We start from the raw sequence: 18,850 nt of genomic DNA, 5'->3' as shown, positions 1-18,850 counted from the left end.
AGAACTCAGGACAAAGAAACTCACTCAAAACCGCTCAACTACATGGAAACTGAACAACCTGCTCCTGAATGACTACTGGGTACATAACGAAATGAAAGCAGAAATAAAGATGTTCTTTGAAACCAATGAGAACAAAGATACAACATACCAGAATCTCTGGGACACATTTAAAGCAGTGTGTAGAGGGAAATTTATAGCACTAAATGCCCACAAGAGAAAGCAGGCAAGATCTAAAATTGACACTCTAACATCACAATTAAAAGAACTAGAGAGGCAAGAGCAAACACATTCAAAAGCTAGCAGAAGGCATGAAATAACTAAGATCAGAGCAGAACTGAAGGAGATAGAGACACAAAAAACCCTCCAAAAAATCAATGAATCCAGGAGTTGGTTTTTTGAAAAGATCAACAAAATTGACAGGCCGCTAGCAAGACTAATAAAGAAGAAAAGAGAGAGGAATCAAATAGATGCAATAAAAAATGATAAAGGGGATATCACCACTGACCCCACAGAAATACAAACTACCATCAGAGAATACTATAAACACCTCTACGCAAATCAACTAGAAAATCTAGAAGAAATGGATAATTTCCTGGACACTTACACTCTCCCAAGACTAAACCAGGAAGAAGTTGAATCCCTGAATAGACCAATAGGAGACTCTGAAATTGAGGCAACAATTAATAGCCTACCCACCAAAAAAAGTCTAGGACCAGATGGATTCACAGCTGAATTCTACCAGAGGTACAAGGAGGAGCTGGTACCATTCCTTCTGAAACTATTCCAATCAATAGAAAAAGAGGGAATCCTCCCTAACTCATTTTATGAGGCCAACATCATCCTGATACCAAAGCCTGGCAGAGACACAACAAAAAAAGAGAATTTTAGACCAATATCCCTGATGAACATCGATGCAAAAATCCTCAATAAAATACTGGCAAACCAGATTCAGCAGCATATCAAAAAGCTTATCCACCATGATCAAGTGGGCTTCATCCCTGGGATGCAAGGCTGGTTCAACATTCGCAAATCAATAAACATAATCCAGCATATAAACAGAACCAAAGTCAAGAACCACATGATTATCTCAATAGATGCAGAAAAGGCGTTTGACAAAATTCAACAGCCCTTCATGCTAAAAACGCTCAATAAATTCGGTATTGATGGAACGTACCTCAAAATAATAAGAGCTATTTATGACAAACCCACAGCTAATATCATACTGAATGGGCAAAAACTGGAAAAATTCCCTTTGAAAACTGGTACAAGACAGGGATGCCCTCTCTCACCACTCCTATTCAACATAGTGTTGGAAGTTCTGGCTAGGGCAATCAGGCAAGAGAAAGAAATCAAGGGTATTCAGTTAGGAAAAGAAGAAGTCAAATTGTCCCTGTTTGCAGATGACATGATTGTATATTTAGAAAACCCCATTGTCTCAGCCCAAAATCTCCTTAAGCTGGTAAACAACTTCAGCAAAGTCTCAGGATACAAAATTAATGTGCAAAAATCACAAGCATTCTTATACACCAGTAACAGACAAGCAGAGAGCCAATTCAGGAATGAACTTCCATTCACAATTGCTTCAAAGAGAATAAAATACCTAGGAATCCAACTTACAAGGGATGTAAAGGACCTCTTCAAGGAGAACTACAAACCACTGCTCAGTGAAATCAAAGAGGACACAAACAAAGGGAAGAACATACCATGCTCATGGATAGGAAGAATCAATATCGTGAAAATGGCCATACTGCCCAAGGTTATTTATAGATTCAATGCCATCCCCATCAGGCTACCAATGAGTTTCTTCACAGAATTGGAAAAAACTGCTTTAAAGTTCATATGGAACCAAAAAAGAGCCCGCATTGCCAAGACAATCCTAAGTCAAAAGGACAAAGCTGGAGGCGACACGCTACCTGACTTCAAACTATACTACAAGGCTACAGTAACCAAAACAGCATGGTACTGGTACCAAAACAGAGATATAGACCAATGGAACAGAACAGAGTCCTCAGAAATAATACCACACATCTACAGCCATCTGATCTTTGACAAACCTGAGAGAAACAAGAAATGGGGAAAGGATTCCCTATTTAATAAATGGTGCTGGGAAAATTGGCTAGCCATAAGTAGAAAGCTGAAACTGGATCCTTTCCTTACTCCTTATACGAAGATTAATTCAAGATGGATTAGAGACTTAAATGTTAGACCTAATACCATAAAAACCCTAGAAGAAAATCTAGGTAGTACCATTCAGGACATAGGCATGGGCAAGGACTTCATGTCTAAAACACCAAAAGCAACGGCAGCAAAAGCCAAAATTGACAAATGGGATCTCATTAAACTAAAGAGCTTCTGCACAGCAAAAGAAACTACCATCAGAGTGAACAGGCAACCTACAGAATGGGAGAAAATTTTTGCAATCTACTCATCTGACAAAGGGCTAATATCCAGAATCTACAAAGAACTCAAAGAAATATACAAGAAAAAAACAACCCCATCAAAAAGTGGGGAAAGGATATGAACAGACATTTCTCAAAAGAAGACATTCATACAGCCAACAGACACATGAAAAAATGCTCATCATCACTCGCCATCAGAGAAATGCAAATCAAAACCACAATGAGATACCATCTCACACCAGTTAGAATGGTAATCATTAAAAAATCAGGAAACAACAGTTGTTGGAGAGGATGTGGAGAAATAGGAACACTTTTACACTGTTGGTGGGATTGTAAACTAGTTCAACCATTATGGAAAACAGTATGGCAATTCCTCAAGGATCTAGAACTAGATGTACCATATGACTCAGCCATCCCACTACTGGGTATATACCCAAAGGATTATAAATTATTCTACTACAAAGACACATGCACACGTATGTTTATTGCAGCACTATTCACAATAGCAAAGACTTGGAATCAACCCAAATGTCCATCTGTGACAGACTGGATTAAGAAAATGTGGCACATATACACCATGGAATACTATGCAGCCATAAAAAAGGATGAGTTTGCATCCTTTGTAGGGACATGGATGCAGCTGGAAACCATCATTCTTAGCAAACTATCACAAGAAGAGAAAACCAAACACCGCATGTTCTCACTCACAGGTGGGAACTGAACAATGAGATCACTTGGACTTGGGAAGGGGAACATCACACACTGGGGCCTATCATGGGGAGGGGGGAGGGGGGACAGATTGCATTTGGGAGTTATACATGATATAAATGATGAATTGATGGGTGCTGACGAGTTGATGGGTGCAGCACACCAACATGGCATAAATATACATATGTAACAAACCTGCACGTTATGCACATGTACCCTAGAACTTAAAGTATAATAAAAAAATTAAAAAATAAAAAGTAAAATGATAACAAATGCTAAAAAAGTTGCAGAGAAAAGGGAACACTTATACACTATTGGTGGAGTTTAAATTAGTTCAACCATTGTGGAAAACAGTATGGCAATTCCTCAAGGAGCTAAAAGCAGGACTACCATTTGCCCTATCAATCCCATTGCTGGGTATATACCCAGAGGCATATAAATCAGTCTGCTATGAAGACACATGCATGTGAATGTTCATTGCAGCACTATTCACAATAACAAAGACATGGAATCAACCTAAATGCCCAACAGTGTCACACAGGTAAAAGAAAATGTGGTACATATACACCATAAAATACTACACAGTCATGAAAAAGGACAAGATCATGTTTGTGGGGGGGGGGGGGTGGGGAGGTGGGGGTCGGGGGAACATAGATAGAACTAGGGACTATTAGCCTTAGCAACTAATCCAAACAGAAAAACACATATTGCATGCTCTCACTTATAAGTCGGAGATAAATGATGAGAACTCACGAATTCAAAGAAGGTAACATCAAGGGGTCTACTTGAGGGTGGAGAGTAGGAGGATGGAGAGGAGCAGAAAAGATAACTATTAGGTACTCTACTTAATACCTGTGTGATGAAATAATCTGTATAACAAACCCTGTGACATGAGTTTGCCTATGTAACAAATCTTCACATGTACCCCTGAATATAAAATAAGTTTTTAAAAATAACATTTTTTAAAAATAAAGTATATATATATATGAAATGTAAAAAAAAATAAAAATAAAAAATAAAAAAAATAAATAAATCGATATATGTGTCTGCACTACAGAATTTAATAATTTTTATATAATTGGATCAGAGAAAACGTAAATTTTTTCTGTGCTGCTAGTAGCTTTTTAAATTGTAATTTTAAATAATTGAAGATGATTTCTCTTGGTTAAAGCATAATGACATTACATTTATATACATAAGCATTTCCCGATAAAACACTAGAATTCAGGTGGTTTTAATATTTTTGGTATTATACTTAAGATTTCAAAGACACCTTGGCGCATTTAAATTTGTCCCACTTCTGGACTTTTTGACAGTAAATTTTAAGGAATAGATCACTGGATCAAGTTTTTAATGGTTCTTATAGTGTCTAGAAAATTGTTTCCAGAAAATTTGTACTACTTTGTTCTATGAACAGCCATATGAAAGACAATTTCATGATACTGTCCCAGGCTTTGTGTATCATCACTATTATTTACATTTGTGTACGTTTTAATAGGTGTTAAACATTGTCTAACAACAGTACCTTGCTGTGATTTTAATGTGACTTTATTCAACAGAGAGCTTGAATCGTTTTTCACATATCTGATCTTTCCTCTTTTTAATTGAGCTTCTATGCTCTTTAAAATTTTGAATTGTCTTTTTTCTACTTTTGATTTTATTTACATATATTTTATATTGAAGTTATTCCTGGGTCATTAATTTTGTTTCTTCAGTTTCTTCTGGAATACCTTCTTCTTCTGCACAACCTCCTCCTCTGGTTTAGAAAAATCTGTTCTATTTCAGTAAGCATCATCTCAGTGCGGTGGGTGCGACAGTAGGGGTGGAGGTCACATGTGGGTTAATCTGACCATGAGCCCTGCAAATAGAGCCAGTGCATCTTGTGTGCTTCACCCACCTAGATGTACACAATGATCAAGAGAATCTACATACAAACCTTTACGATCAGCACTGCTTTTCATATTTTTAAGCATGTGCAACAAACTTTCAGCACTCTTTTGGGGCCATAAACACTCTGTCCAGCTCCACTGTTTGGCTTCGGACACATCTACCAACTCCACCATTGCAATGATGGAACAGCACACACTGCTTCTGGAAAGTCACATCTTTCAGATACTTGCTGGCTTTTCAGATATACACACCCCTGATTGCCTGGGTATTTTCATGGATGTTCTTAAAGTGAACATGAAGATTTGAATCTCTTGATTTGCATAATTTTTTGGGTTGTTCTGGGTCAAGTGAATAGTAAACCATTTTAAGAGATCATCTCAGGCTGCTTACAGGAAGAGCATAAATTGTGTCTTTAAGATTATTTTTTGAGTGAAAAATCAGATTTGTTCTTTGTGTTTTGAGAACACAGCGACATCAACGAATAAAATTACCACATGCAGATTTTGATTTTATAAAAGGAACAACTCTTCTTTTTCTTTTTTTTTTTTTTTTTGAGACGGAGTCTCGCTCTGTCACCCAGGCTGGAGTGCAGTGGCCAGATCTCAGCTCACTGCAAGCTCTGCCTCCCGGGTTTACGCCATTCTCCTGCCTCAGCCTCCCGAGTAGCTGGGACTACAGGCGCCCGCCACCTCGCCCGGCTAGTTTTTTGTATTTTTTAGTAGAGATGGGGTTTCACCGTGTTAGCCAGGATAGTCTTGATCTCCTGACCTCGTGATCCGCCCGTCTCGGCCTCCCAAAGTGCTGGGATTACAGGCTTGAGCCACCGCGCCTGGCCAAGGAACAACTCTTCTAATAACCAGATTTCTTCAGTGCAGCAGAAGTAAGATTATTTTTCAAAATGCCACAGAATAGCACTTCTCACTGAGAAAAATATCATTTTCTAACTCACTTACCAAGTATTTTACTATAAAGTAAGTTTGATTTTCTTTCAAAAGTGTTAAAAAGGAAAAAAAGTTTTTATACAATACGTTTATTCTTACAAGTGTTAAAGGAACTCAGTTACTCACACATATCATCCTTTATGAATATTCCTCACATTCTCATTCCTTCATCTTTCTTTGAGGGTTTTTTTTTTATTATTATACATAATAGAATCTAAAATATTTTTTCAAACGTGTAATGTGTTATGTGTTTATATTACTAACAATATTGTTTTAAAATGAATCTTTCAGGCCATGTTTATACATACATAAAATGGAAAAGAAGAATGTGCAAAATGAAGGCCATTTTATTTCATGCCACTCTACTAAGAACTATAAAGAAGGGAGTAGAATGAGAGTGTCAGTACGTGTGTGTGTGTGTGTGTGTAATTTGCAGAGCTGTGAATGTAACTTGATAAAAGGCCTCTTTTAAAAATAAGTTGAAAATTATGTTTGAGGCTAGGAGTTGTGAGATTATTTACTTAACTCTCTTTGATGACTTATACTTCATAAATAAAAATAGTAGTTGAGATAATCTCAGGGACAGTTAGCATAGCTTCTAATTGAGGCTTGGGTGTCTAAAGACAAGAAAGAAGAAAAGAAAAAGAGAGCCAGAGCCAAGTAAAGCCTAAATTTGCTAGAAGGAAAATAATTATAAACATTGAAGCTTAACAGTGTTTCCTGAAAAAGAAAAGAATAAGATGGACGAAAAGGGCTGGGCGCGGTGGCTCACGCCTGTAATCCCAGAACTTTTGGAGGCCGAGGGTGGTGGATCATCTGAGGTCAGGAGTTCGAGAGCAGTCTGGGCAACATGACGAAAACCGGTCTCTACCAAAAATACAAAAACTTAGCCAGGGGATGGTGGCGGGTGCCTGTAATCCCAGTTACTCGGGAGGCTGAGGCAGGAGAATCACTTGAACGCAGGAGGTGGAGGTTGCAATGAGCAGAGATCGTGCCACTGCACACACTCCAGCCTGGGCAATAAGAGAGAAACTCTGACTCAAATTAAGAGAAAAAAAAAGAGGAAGAAAAGGCCAAAATGGGTGGCATAGCCCTTTGCATGAATTTGTGAAGAATGAATTCTGTCAGCTCTCATAATTCACTTCTGGGGTAAAGGGCCAGGATCTAGTGAGGTAATGGGAAACAGGTGTGATCTGTCTTGATGCCATGACATTGCCTCACATCTTTCCTTCTCCTTTGGGAGCTGTTGGCAGGAATAGAATTCAACAAACTGTGGGTGGAGGAGGCAGGGGAACATAATCCCAGCTGTATTCTCACCACCAAATCCACTTGCAATGCCTGTATTGGCATAAGGCAGTTTGGGTAATAGAAAGATAGGGGTACGATTATGTCATGAGACAGACTTTGACAGCTAACTGATCATTATTGATAAGCATAGGATTTTTCTAAAAGAGCCTCTGCCTCTCTGCTTCCTTCATAAGATTTTTCATAGTCCTACAACTTGCAATCCACACAGATTTACGAAAAAATACATTCAGTCTCTTCTCAATTTGTGACCCCCACAAAGAAACATTTTGAAAACTTCATTTCAGATTTAGAATATTATTTTGGGTGAAAAAAAAAAAAAACAAGGTATTTGTCCTGCCTTTTGGATGCTTTTCTATTTTGAAAGAAATCCTACATGTATTAGACTTTATGTTGGCAAAATGTCATATACCCTCACTTGTGAGTAAGCTAATGAAATAATTTCTGAAACAGAAAAGAAAACCTCAGCACACTGTAGAAAACATATCCAAAAATTTTCTTTTTGGACAGAGAGAAGTCATATATTATAAATACTGTGGTCAGAAATGATTCTTTTAATATTTTCTCACTTACAGTGGCATCTTTAATTTGAATTATCCAAGTCTGCTTTAAGCAACGTTTAACCAAAGCTTTTTGGGAATGACAAACATAGGATTTTTAAAAGTTTATTTATTTTAAAGGAATTTAATCACATATAATTAAGAATACCAAAAACCACAGTGCTGTCAATTAAAATATGTGGGCTTCCTAAGAGTGGCAACAATATCACACACATCTTTGTGGACTTCACACAGTGTCTTTAATTTTGTAAATACTCAATACTTACTAGTAATAGTACTAATGTCAGCTACTATTATTATTTTGTATTATGTACGAGTTTTCTATTGCTGCTGTAACAAATTACTAAAAACTTGGTGGCTTAAAGCATCATAACTTATTATCTTACAATTCTGTATATTAGAAGTCTGGCATAGAGCTTCCTGAACTAAACATCAGGATATTGGCAGGTCAGTGTTCCTTTTGGGAGCTTATCAAAGGGAATCCATTTTCTTGCCCTTTGTAGCACTGGAGCCATCCACAGTTTTTGGCTTGTGGCCCCCCTCCATCTTAAAGCCAACAACATTGCATCTCTCTGACCATTTTCCCATAGTTCTGTCTCCCTCTGTCCACATCCAGGAGAGGTTCTCTGATTTTTAGAATGCTTGATTATATCAGGTCCAGCCAGATATCTGAGGATAATCTTCCCATCTCGGGATCCTTAATTTCATCATATCTGAAAAGTCCCTTTTGCCATGCAAAGTAACCTATTCATGGGTCCAGGGATTAGCACATGGACATCTTTGGGGATCATTATTCTGCCTACCACAATACTAATAAAAGGAATGTTTATTATATAACATTACATAATAAAAAATACAAAATAACATTTACATAATAAAATAATAGATAACACCCATTGATTGTTAACTGTGTGTCAGGCACACTACTAAATATAGTCATTACTTAATCTAACAATCCAAATGATATATATGGTGTAATTATTTCCAGTTTAGAAATAATAAGATTGAGGCTTTCAGTGGGAAAGTAATTTCCCTAAAGCCGTAGCCAGGGGCAGAATCAGAAAACAAACTCTAGTCTCTATGACCTCATGGCTATCGCTAATTGTACATCTTGTACCACAACTGCTTCAAGTCTTTAGTAACAGCAGCTTTATAATTTTTATTTTTATGAGTGTACAATATTCATTAAGTAGATTTACTATTTACTTAACTATCTGCATATTTTGGGGCATTTAGGATAATGGCATTTCCCTCAATACCATAAATAATAATACAATGGAAATAACTGTTCACTTGGCATTCTTAAATATTGGATTTTTTTCCTTAGGTTAGGTCCACAGAAGTAAAATTTCTGTATAAATGTGGTATGAACATTTTTATAGCTCTGTAAACACACTGTCAAATGCCTTGCATAAGGAGTTTTACTAATTTATATGTCATCCGTTATATAGGAAGATAAATGTTCTATATTTATTCTATATAGAATACAAAGAAGTCTCAGGTTAAGCTGCTTCTTGATTCCAAGGTATTTCACGTAAACAGTCTCATAGAACTTAGGATGTAGCGAACTTTTAGAAGATATCTAATCTAATCCCCAGCCCTCTTTTTTTAGATATTCTGTGTCACAGCACATATCATACTGATAGTGATTGCTTGTTCCATTATTGTCTCTCACCCAAAAAAGTAAGATTTATGAATGTAGGAATTGACCTGCCTCATCTATCTTCTTATTCTCTATAAACTCAGTGTTTGGCACATTGCTGGTACTCAGTATTTGTGCAGTGCTTTCTTAATCAACCCAGAATCAGTTATTTCAATATCGTGACATGAACACTGACATAAGAATCAGGAAGTCTCAATTGTGGTTTCACACCTGTCATAGGCAGCTGGGACACAATTGTTCTATTTCTCAGTTTCTCAATTGGAAATTAAGACTACGTGCTCCACAGGATCTCTTTTAATGCTGAAATTTGAAATGAATTTTAAGCCTAACCCCTATATTTTATATCACAATCCTCCAAATACTTAAAAGACATGCAATGCACACTTTGTTTTCTAACTTTCAATTTCTTTAAGTTTTGGAGAGAGTAAGACTTGTAGCAAGGAATTGTTTCTGGAGCTGACTTCTCTATGTAATCTTTTACTGGCACATCCTAGTTTGTCCTTTTCTCCCTCTAGTATGTGATACTTAGAACAACAAGATACTCTAGCTGTCGGCTGACCAGAGTGGAATGTAATAGGATTTCTATGAGAAACAGAGTAGACTTTCATTCATGCAGTTCTACATGTCTTAAGAGATTTTAGCAGTCACAGTGTAGCTGCTGTTAACTGCTATATTTTTAGTCATCTAAAACTATAGTCCTTTTATTCTTCTTAAGTCCTGCTGCCCCTACAGCTTTAATAGGTGTCCTTAAATAAGGAGATGTATAAACACCGCAGTAAAGACCTGCCACCTTCCTGGTAAAATAGAAAACAACTGGGACAGAGAGAAAAAGACTTGGCTTTGGGACAGAAAGATCCCAGAGAGGAATGCTAACATGTGAAACTGAATGCTTCCAGGCCAAGGGATTCTTTTTCTTTATCACTGCATCCCCAGCACTAAGATCAATGCCTGGGGCAAAAGAGGAGCCCCCAAATATTTGTTGAGTGAGTAAGAGCTGGGAATCCATATCCTGATGGTCCTTTCTATTCTAGGTCCTCCCAATTGTTCACAGAGATCTTTGTTCAGTGATGGGAGAGTTCCCTGGCATCCCCTAGGCATTGCTCAGCTTGGTATAGATCCCAAATAAAATGGCACCAGACACATGCCTTCTCATTTCTGGCAAGACACTGGGAAACAAGATCATGTTACATCACTGGGTTTAAGTTCAATATTTGTCTGATTGTGAATGGAGCTATTAAAGAAGAAGTTACATGACAAAATACATTTTTCTTTTCCAAAATTAGGACCCATAGAGAGAAATTAATGATAGGAGACATTTAAGACAATATGCAAGTTTGGTTTTCAGGATATAGGAGAAGTTGAGGTTTCTTTTTCTACTCTCATTTCTGGTCCACAGGTTCAAAGCTCTTCTTGAAGTTAAAATTGATACCAGATACAGAGAAACTGAACATATCAGAAAGGGCACATATCATCTGAAACCATTACCTGCATTAGACAGCCCTACTAACAAACAATGTCTTCCATGTGTGTCATTTTGACTAACTAAAGCTGCTCAGAGGCCTAAAACTTTGCATGGGTTCTGAAAAATACTCGACTCATTGAAATAATCTTGCTATATGGTTGCAAGCCTATAGAAACATAAGCAAATAATGCTAAAGGTAAAAAATTGAAAAGTAAGACAACTCTTTTATAATTATATCCAAACCTTACCTAAATAAGAAGCAAGCGGTTCATTCTTTTTGGTAGACTCAACATTAAAGGTTGTGTTTCGAGGGATGATGATTTGACTAGCCTTCTGCATGACAACTGTTCCATTCCAATCATAGGCTCCTACTGCTCCAAGCATGACCCAGTCCTTACATGCAAACAGATAAGATAATTATATTTAATAAAAATAATAAGGGGAAACACTTAAACAGCATTAACAATGTGTATAGGTATACCATTCAAAGTGCTTCACATTTATTAGCTCATGATAACTCTATGGGCTAGATGCTATTGTTACCATACCTGTTTTACAGAAAAGGAAATCGAGGCACAAATAACTTGCCCAAGTTATACAGTAAAATTGCACATAAAAATGTCCATATTCTTTTGCAAGGACCATTATGCCTTTTCTTTCATTACCTGCAAATGACATATTTTTAAATCTCGCCTTTCTACTTTATTCTGGGTGCCAAGAATCGTAGGTCTTGAACATGGAATTGTAATAAGACCCTTGAATTCCTTGACACTGTGGAAAAATTTCCACATCTGTAGCAAATACGTTAAATTATTTCATTTAGACAGATACATAATTACAAGGCACAGCTCACACGATCTGATTCACAACTATTAATACAACACAATGAGCTGTGTGAGAGAACATGTTTTTCTAATAAGAAGCTTGTGAAACGACATTTTCCTGTTTGAATTAGCAAACATCATCATAGCCTGCATAAATGTTTAAGCTATGAACTGCACATTGTACTTACAGTATTGATGGCTAGATGTTGGTTTTGGGAAAGGAAGTCTTGCAAACATATATTTCATTTTCCACAAACTGGTCAACATACCTGTGAATAATGAGCACTGAAGCCAGTCTGAGACATTTCCATTTCAAATGAAGCTGCTGACTGGTCAGCTGTAGCTATAACATAGGAAAATATCACTGTAAATAAGTAAAAATGCCTTTTCATGCACTACTGACTTGCAGAATACTGATACCTGGTAGGGCTTGTGGTCTTACCAACCAGAACTTCTAACATTTTAGGGCATTTTCAGCCATACATTTCTCAACTCAAAATTTCTAGGTAGGCCTGGGTAGAAGACAGAGAAAGATAGTCAAAGGGCTCATGTCTCAAATTCTTGCTCATTAGCGGCCCTGTCCTTGCTGGAGGGGTTGAGACACCTTCATTCTTATACTGTAGCATGTTGTGGATCCTATGGTGCTTTGGGTCCACATGGTTCAAGTTGGATGTACTACAGGAGGAAATTCCTATCCAAATCCATGCCTTGGGAACACTGCCAAGAAATTACCTTTATATGTTACGGGACTGAAAAAAATTTCATTCACATGTTTGAGGAGGTTTCTCAGCTCCAACCGTTCCACCCATATTCAGGCCATAGATCCTGTCAGAGTTTCATTGAGTGATAAAGGGTTTAGGTATTTTAGTATGCATTTATTTGCTCTAATTACTGCTGGTAAGTGTCACTCACAGATCAGGAGGGGTCTTTGGACAGGGCTGCCCACATGTCTTTCAATCCTACATATTTAGAGGATCCTGTAGCCATTTTGAAGCTCTTTACTGAAAGGCAGAGATAACTCAGAGCATTTTAGGGCCGTCTGCTTCTCTCAAGTTATTCTCAAAATATTCACAAACCCAAAGCCACAATTTCCTGAGGGAGTTGATGGAATGTTGATTTATTTGCTTGCACTAGGGGTTACTGATTTATTTGGTCTTGCAGATAAGTTAAAAATAGCACTTAAGAAAGTCAGTCTGCCCTTTCGTTGAGGCAAGAGAATAACCAAATTTGTGAAGGTAACTATATTTGTTCGTTATTTACATGGATAAAATTGTGAACAAATACATCAGTAATTACCTTTGTAGGACTAGATTAAATAGGGCAATCAATAATTCCAATATATCATTTTAATCTCCTGTATGAATTGCCCTGTAATTTAAATGACTGAGATGTACTTTAACTTTAATTTAAACATGTATTTTCAGTCCACAATGCTTTCAGGGGTTCTCTCACTTATCTGCAAGATCAGTAAGAATGCAGCAACAAAAGCCTGCGTTATTTTCAGCACCTGCCCTGCTGTTATTCTGTCTACAGCTGAGAATAGACAGAAGGAAGCTATGTGAAGTTCTTCCTGCTGCAGTGGCATCATGATAATAGGCCACTATATTCTCCTGGGCTTCTTGTTGCAAACTCCTCCCTGGACTCTTCATGGGTGTTTGGGCCAGCCCCTCTAACCACTGTGCAGCCTCTGGTTAGAAATGTTGGCATTTTCTCCCAATGCTCAATGGGAAATGGAGACAGTAGATCATTTTCTGATGTACTAGGCAAGTTCTTGGCATACTTGCCTCAATAGATGGCACTGTCCTTGACAAACAGAAATTTCTTAATCACAGCTATTTGTCATCTTAAGATATATGCTGACAGGAAATGGAGATTTCCCAAGCAACAAGGAAATAAAGTAAAAATCTCATGAAAAAAATAAGAAACAATCTAGCCAAAACACTGCTTTTGGTGTAGTGTAGCAACAAAGATGATACAGAAGACATTTTTAATCTGCAAAGTTCCTTATAAAATGATGTAATATTTAAATATAGAGACTTCTTGGAGTGTTTGGGCTCTTCAACATGTCACCTTTAACCCATGGTGTAGTCAGATTAGAAACAATCTGAAATGTCATTTCAGATCATTGATTTCCCCCTCCCCCAGCTGATGTGGGCTTCATTTCTGCCAGTCTTAGATTACTTGCTTTTTAAGAGGAGATTTAGAAATGACACTGTATTCTGTTGAACTATTAAATGTAACTATGTAACTTTTCTTTTAAAATATTTTTACAGATTGTTTCTATCATATCTTAGCCCATGTTATTAAAAATAAAAGTACACAATGAGTTGGAAGACCTTATGTATTTTCCTTAAGGCCAGCCAAGTTCATAATCTGGTTTATTGGTAAATGACACCGGGATAGCTGTTGAGAGACCAAAGCCATTTAAAAATGACTTGTACACAGAGCACAAGACAGCTGAGTTCTTCAGAAGCAGCTGTAACTCCAGACTCATAAACAATTAGAGTGTTCTGTTTCTAAAGGCACAGGGGAAAGAGGCCAGGGGAAAAGGGAGGCAGAGAAATTCAGTCTGGCTGGGCGGTAGATTCCTATCACCTCTAAATCAAATGTTCTAAGTACGGATTGTGACCCAGTCGTGAAATCAACAGACTGACTATAACCAGCATTTTTTTTTCATTGAAAGAGATTAGGGTAGAATGGAAGAGATGAGAAGCCATCACAGTGCATCACATATAATAAGAACTATCTTGTGAAACTTTGCCTTATTTTTATATGTATATATTTATGTGCACTGGGTCAAAAGGCAACGTGTAGTTATTATTGTGAGTCACACTCAAAAAAAGTTTGAAAGCCATAACTCTAAATAATCTTCTTTCCTTTCTATACATTTTCATAGTCTCATTTTTCTGCATTTTCCCAGTCCCTTGATGCTCAATCAAAATGGTCCACTTTCTTCAGTTATGTCTCATTCCTATTTTGTCTTTCTGTTTCCTATTATCAAGCATATCAGGGAGACCAAGAAGGTGCTTTTAAATTTCTGCTTTTAAGATGCAGAAATAACAGTCTTTTAGTGTGTCCTCACAAGGACAGGATCAACTGGATTTGGATGTAGCCTAAGGGGAAAAGAACTCTCTGGTGGTTTCTCTCCCTAGTTGGAGAAAAGGCGCATGTTCCCTGAGACTAGAGATCACTAAAGAATGTGAAGAAAGAAGCTTTGCCAGTTTGCCTGACATAACAATTCTGAAGCTTTTTTTAGGAAAGATCTAGTTCCAAAGTAATTAGCTACTTGACATCCTCTACCTAAGGCAGAATGAGGAATGCCATAACTTGTTATCCTTAACAGCCAGTCACCATTGAAAAATCAAGGGAAAATCTGCAGAGAAGTAACACGATTTAGACAAATACAGTGAACCAATGTTTCATTGCCATGGATTTTAAGGCAGAGTTCCATGAAGACCTTTAAAATGGGCAAGGAGCAAAATACAGAGAAAATAAATGAACAAAGAAGTTATTGCGTAAGAGCACTCTTGTATGTAGCAGCTCAATATGAAATGAAGAAACAATTTTTTAAAAAACCAAAACCTGAGAGAGTACCCTCATTTTCTAAATCTATGTTACAGAAAAGGAATAAAGCACATGGAAACATTTTGTCCTGGAACATATACATTGACCATTGTCTTCATCGGCTGTCCCATCAGCACTGCCCTACCGTGCCCTTACAAAGAGAGCCTCTAGCAGACACAGTGTTCTGAGAAACAGCTGTCTCAATGACAGATTTATATAAAAGAGCATTGTTCCATGCTAGCTATTGTACACAGTAAAAAAATGTATTACTGATGTGTTAGGAATAAATACAAAAATCCCGTCACATTGATTTTGAACTGCAGAGAGAACATGCAGCAATAAGATAAACAGACATACCTTCCAGGGCAAATATTCTTTCTCCCAGAGTTTTAACAATGGTGACTAGAGCCAATTCATCAGAGACATTGAAGAAATGTTTTTCAGTGGGTTCGCTTGCAATTGATTTTATTTCCTCCACAAATTTTTCAGTGCTTAAATTTCCTCGGTTATAGCTGCCAAGAATCTAAGACACAACAGGAACAGCAAGAATATATTTTAAATTATATGTGTTAAATAAAGGATCTCAAGCATTTTGTCAGTAAACAACAGGGTAGAGTACCTTAGCATAATGGAATTTTTATGTACTTTCATATTTATGGAAGAGTGATTTTCAAAATTTGTAGACTCTCTAATATTAACTGTTATATAAACACCACAATTGGTGTAGAAAAATATAAAGGGCAATTGTGTATGTGTGTGAAAATTTCTCCTCTTGTACTCTGTATCCCTGTTACTAACAGCTGTATTTTTAAAATCTGACAGTTCAAAAGTAATGTTATATTCATAGTTTCTGAATGTCTTTGATATTATTCCAGCTAGTGATGTCATTATCTGCTGGCAAAGGCAATCAGCAAGTGAGTTGCCTGCTCTTGAATGAGCAATTCTTCCTGAAACTCTTACCAAGGCACAGTCCAGCACATATATATTTTAAACACATACTGGACTAAGTGGTGATCTAAATTGGCAATCTAGAAAATAAACAACTGAGATATTCTTGTTTGAAACCAAATGCTGGAGACGGGGACATTCTTTTTTATAGAGAGGAGAGAGAAGCAGGAGTTATATATGATAGTTAACTATAATTATTTAGCTGTCCAAGCAGATTTTCTCAAATATTTAGTTTTTTTTAGGTAACGTTTATTGCAATAAATTATATACAGTAAAATTCACCCTTTTTAGATGTATAATTCTATGAGTGTGACAAACCCAATATAGTTGTGTTACTGCCATATCATGTAGAATATTTCCATCACCCCAAAAAGTTCCCTCCTGCCCCTACAGTCAATCCCTTCCTCCCCTCGTCCACCCCTGGCAACCACCGATCAATTTTCTGTCCTTACAGCTTTGATTTTTCCAGATTGTCAGATTTAAGGAATCATATAGTATGTAGGCATTTGTGTCTGGCTTCTGTGACTTTGCACAATGCTTTTCAGAGTCATCTGTGTTGCTGCATGTAGCAGTAGCTGGGTCCTTTCTGTTGCAGAGTAGCATTCCATTGTATGGATGCACTACAATTTATTTAATGAGAACATTTGAGTTGTTTGCAGCTTCAAGATATTATGAATAAAGCTGCTGTAAATATTCACAAATAGGTCTTTGTAATAGACATATATTTCATTTTCTCTTGAGTAAAGAACTAGGAGTGAAAGTATTGGGTCATGTAATAAGTGAATGATTAACTTTATAAGAAATTGCCAAGTTGCTTTCCATAGTAATTGTCCCATTTTGCCATGGTACTATTCCCATCAGAAATGCATAAGAGATCCAGCTGCTTTGCATGCTTGTCAATACTTGTTATTGTCATTTGTTGTTGTTGTTGTTGTTCACTTGTTAGTTTTAGCAATTGTGTTGGTGTGTAGTGGTGTCTTATTTAATTTGCATTTCTCTAATGACTAATGATGTTGAGGCTCTTTCATACACTTCTTTGCTATAGTATTTCTTCTTTGGTGTAGTTAGTGTCTGTTCAAATCTTTTTCCCATTAAAAGAAAATGAGATGTTTATTTTCCCTTAATTGTGTTGTAAGAGTTCTGTATATAGTCTGGATGCAAGTCCTTTATGCGTTTTGCAGATGTTTTCTTCCTGCCTGTGGGTTGTCTTTTCATATTCTCAGCAGTGTCATCTGAAGAGTAGAAGTTTTACATTTTGATGAAGTCCAGCTAATTAGCTTTGTTAAGGTTTTTACTTTTTCTGCCTAAAAAAATTAATTTTTAATGTAAAAATTTCTTACTATGTTAAAACTTAGTTTTTGATATAAAAATGTTCAAGATAATGAAAACATTTTTAAAACAATATGTAAAATTTAACATGCAAAAAAGTTTAAAAATCCCCAATATGTAGATATGACCTAATTCTATTTTTTAAATCACATAACTACATGGGCATTAAAAAATGTGAAAAAATGTGTATCATAATTTCTTATTTTTTATTTCTGTATATTAGGACACTAAGTGTTTCCTTCTATTTGTTTCAATATATTTTTTAAAACCTTATAATAGAAAATCACTTTTGTAATAAATAAAAAATTAGTTTTTATCCTAACATTTGTAGTTGCAAGCGTTATCTGCAGATTATCACTTTGGATTTTATTTTTTTATATAAAATTTTAAAATTCTATAAATTTTTAACACTAAAAAAATTATATTATTATATTACTGTTATTTACAACAGTAGCTCAAACTGGACACGAGCAAAATATCTGTAAACAGTGGAGTACCAACCGTGGCCTATAAAATAGATAACAATAACAGAAAATGAACCCCCGCACACAAAATATCCCAAACAATGATTATGTTGAGTGACAAGCTAAACACATAGTACATACTATGCAGTTTTATTTATTTGAAATTCAAGAACTGACAAGCTAAGTGAGCTATAAGTGGTAAGTCACATCAGTGGTTACTACAGGGGGTGTATATTTAAAATGAAAACAAACAAACAAACAAACAAAAAAATGGCTGGGTATATATCCCAAAGAAAGGAAATCAGTATATTGAAGAAATATCTGCACTCCCATGTTTATTGCAGCACTGTTTACAATAGACAAGATATAAAATTAACCTTAAGTATGGATCAACGGATGAATGGATTTAAAAAAACATGGTATATCTTCAGAACAGCATATGATTTGTCCATTAAAAAGAATGAAACTTTGTCATTTGCAGCAAACATGGATGGAACTGAAGAACATTATATTAAGTGAAATAAGTCAAGCACTGAAAGACAAATATCATTACATTCTCACTCAAATGTGGGAGCTGAAAATGTGGATCTCATGGAGGTGGTGAAGAGAGTGGTGGTTACTAAAGGCTGGAAAGAGTAGGGGGGAGGAGCAGGGATGAAGAGGGGTTAGTTAATGGGTATAAAACCACAATTAGATGGAAGGAATAAGAGCTAGTGTTCAGAAGCACTGTAGGGCAACTACAGTAAACAATATTGTATTTTTCAAAATAGCTAGAGGGGAAGATTTGGAATAT

General features: G+C 36.4%; 1 protein-coding gene across 3 annotated transcripts in view; it reads right to left on the bottom strand.

Annotated features, from left to right (window-relative positions):
* The window catches only part of ITGA1 (integrin subunit alpha 1), a 328,522-nt gene that overhangs the window by 54,905 nt on the left and 254,767 nt on the right, over positions 1 to 18,850 (bottom strand). For all 3 annotated transcript variants that reach the window (XM_030927043.1, XM_010386058.2, XM_030927042.1), the window contains exons 9-11: positions 15,674 to 15,839; positions 12,022 to 12,095; positions 11,177 to 11,321 (exon numbers count right to left, since the gene is read on the bottom strand). In XM_030927043.1, coding sequence (XP_030782903.1) covers positions 11,177 to 11,321; positions 12,022 to 12,095; positions 15,674 to 15,839 — 385 coding nt within the window. The remainder of the gene's footprint in view (positions 1 to 11,176; positions 11,322 to 12,021; positions 12,096 to 15,673; positions 15,840 to 18,850) is intronic.

The sequence above is a fragment of the Rhinopithecus roxellana genome, chromosome 3, assembly GCF_007565055.1.
Source record: "Rhinopithecus roxellana isolate Shanxi Qingling chromosome 3, ASM756505v1, whole genome shotgun sequence".
Classification (NCBI taxonomy): Eukaryota; Metazoa; Chordata; class Mammalia; order Primates; family Cercopithecidae; genus Rhinopithecus; species Rhinopithecus roxellana.
This window is presented reverse-complemented; position numbering and strand designations above follow the sequence as displayed.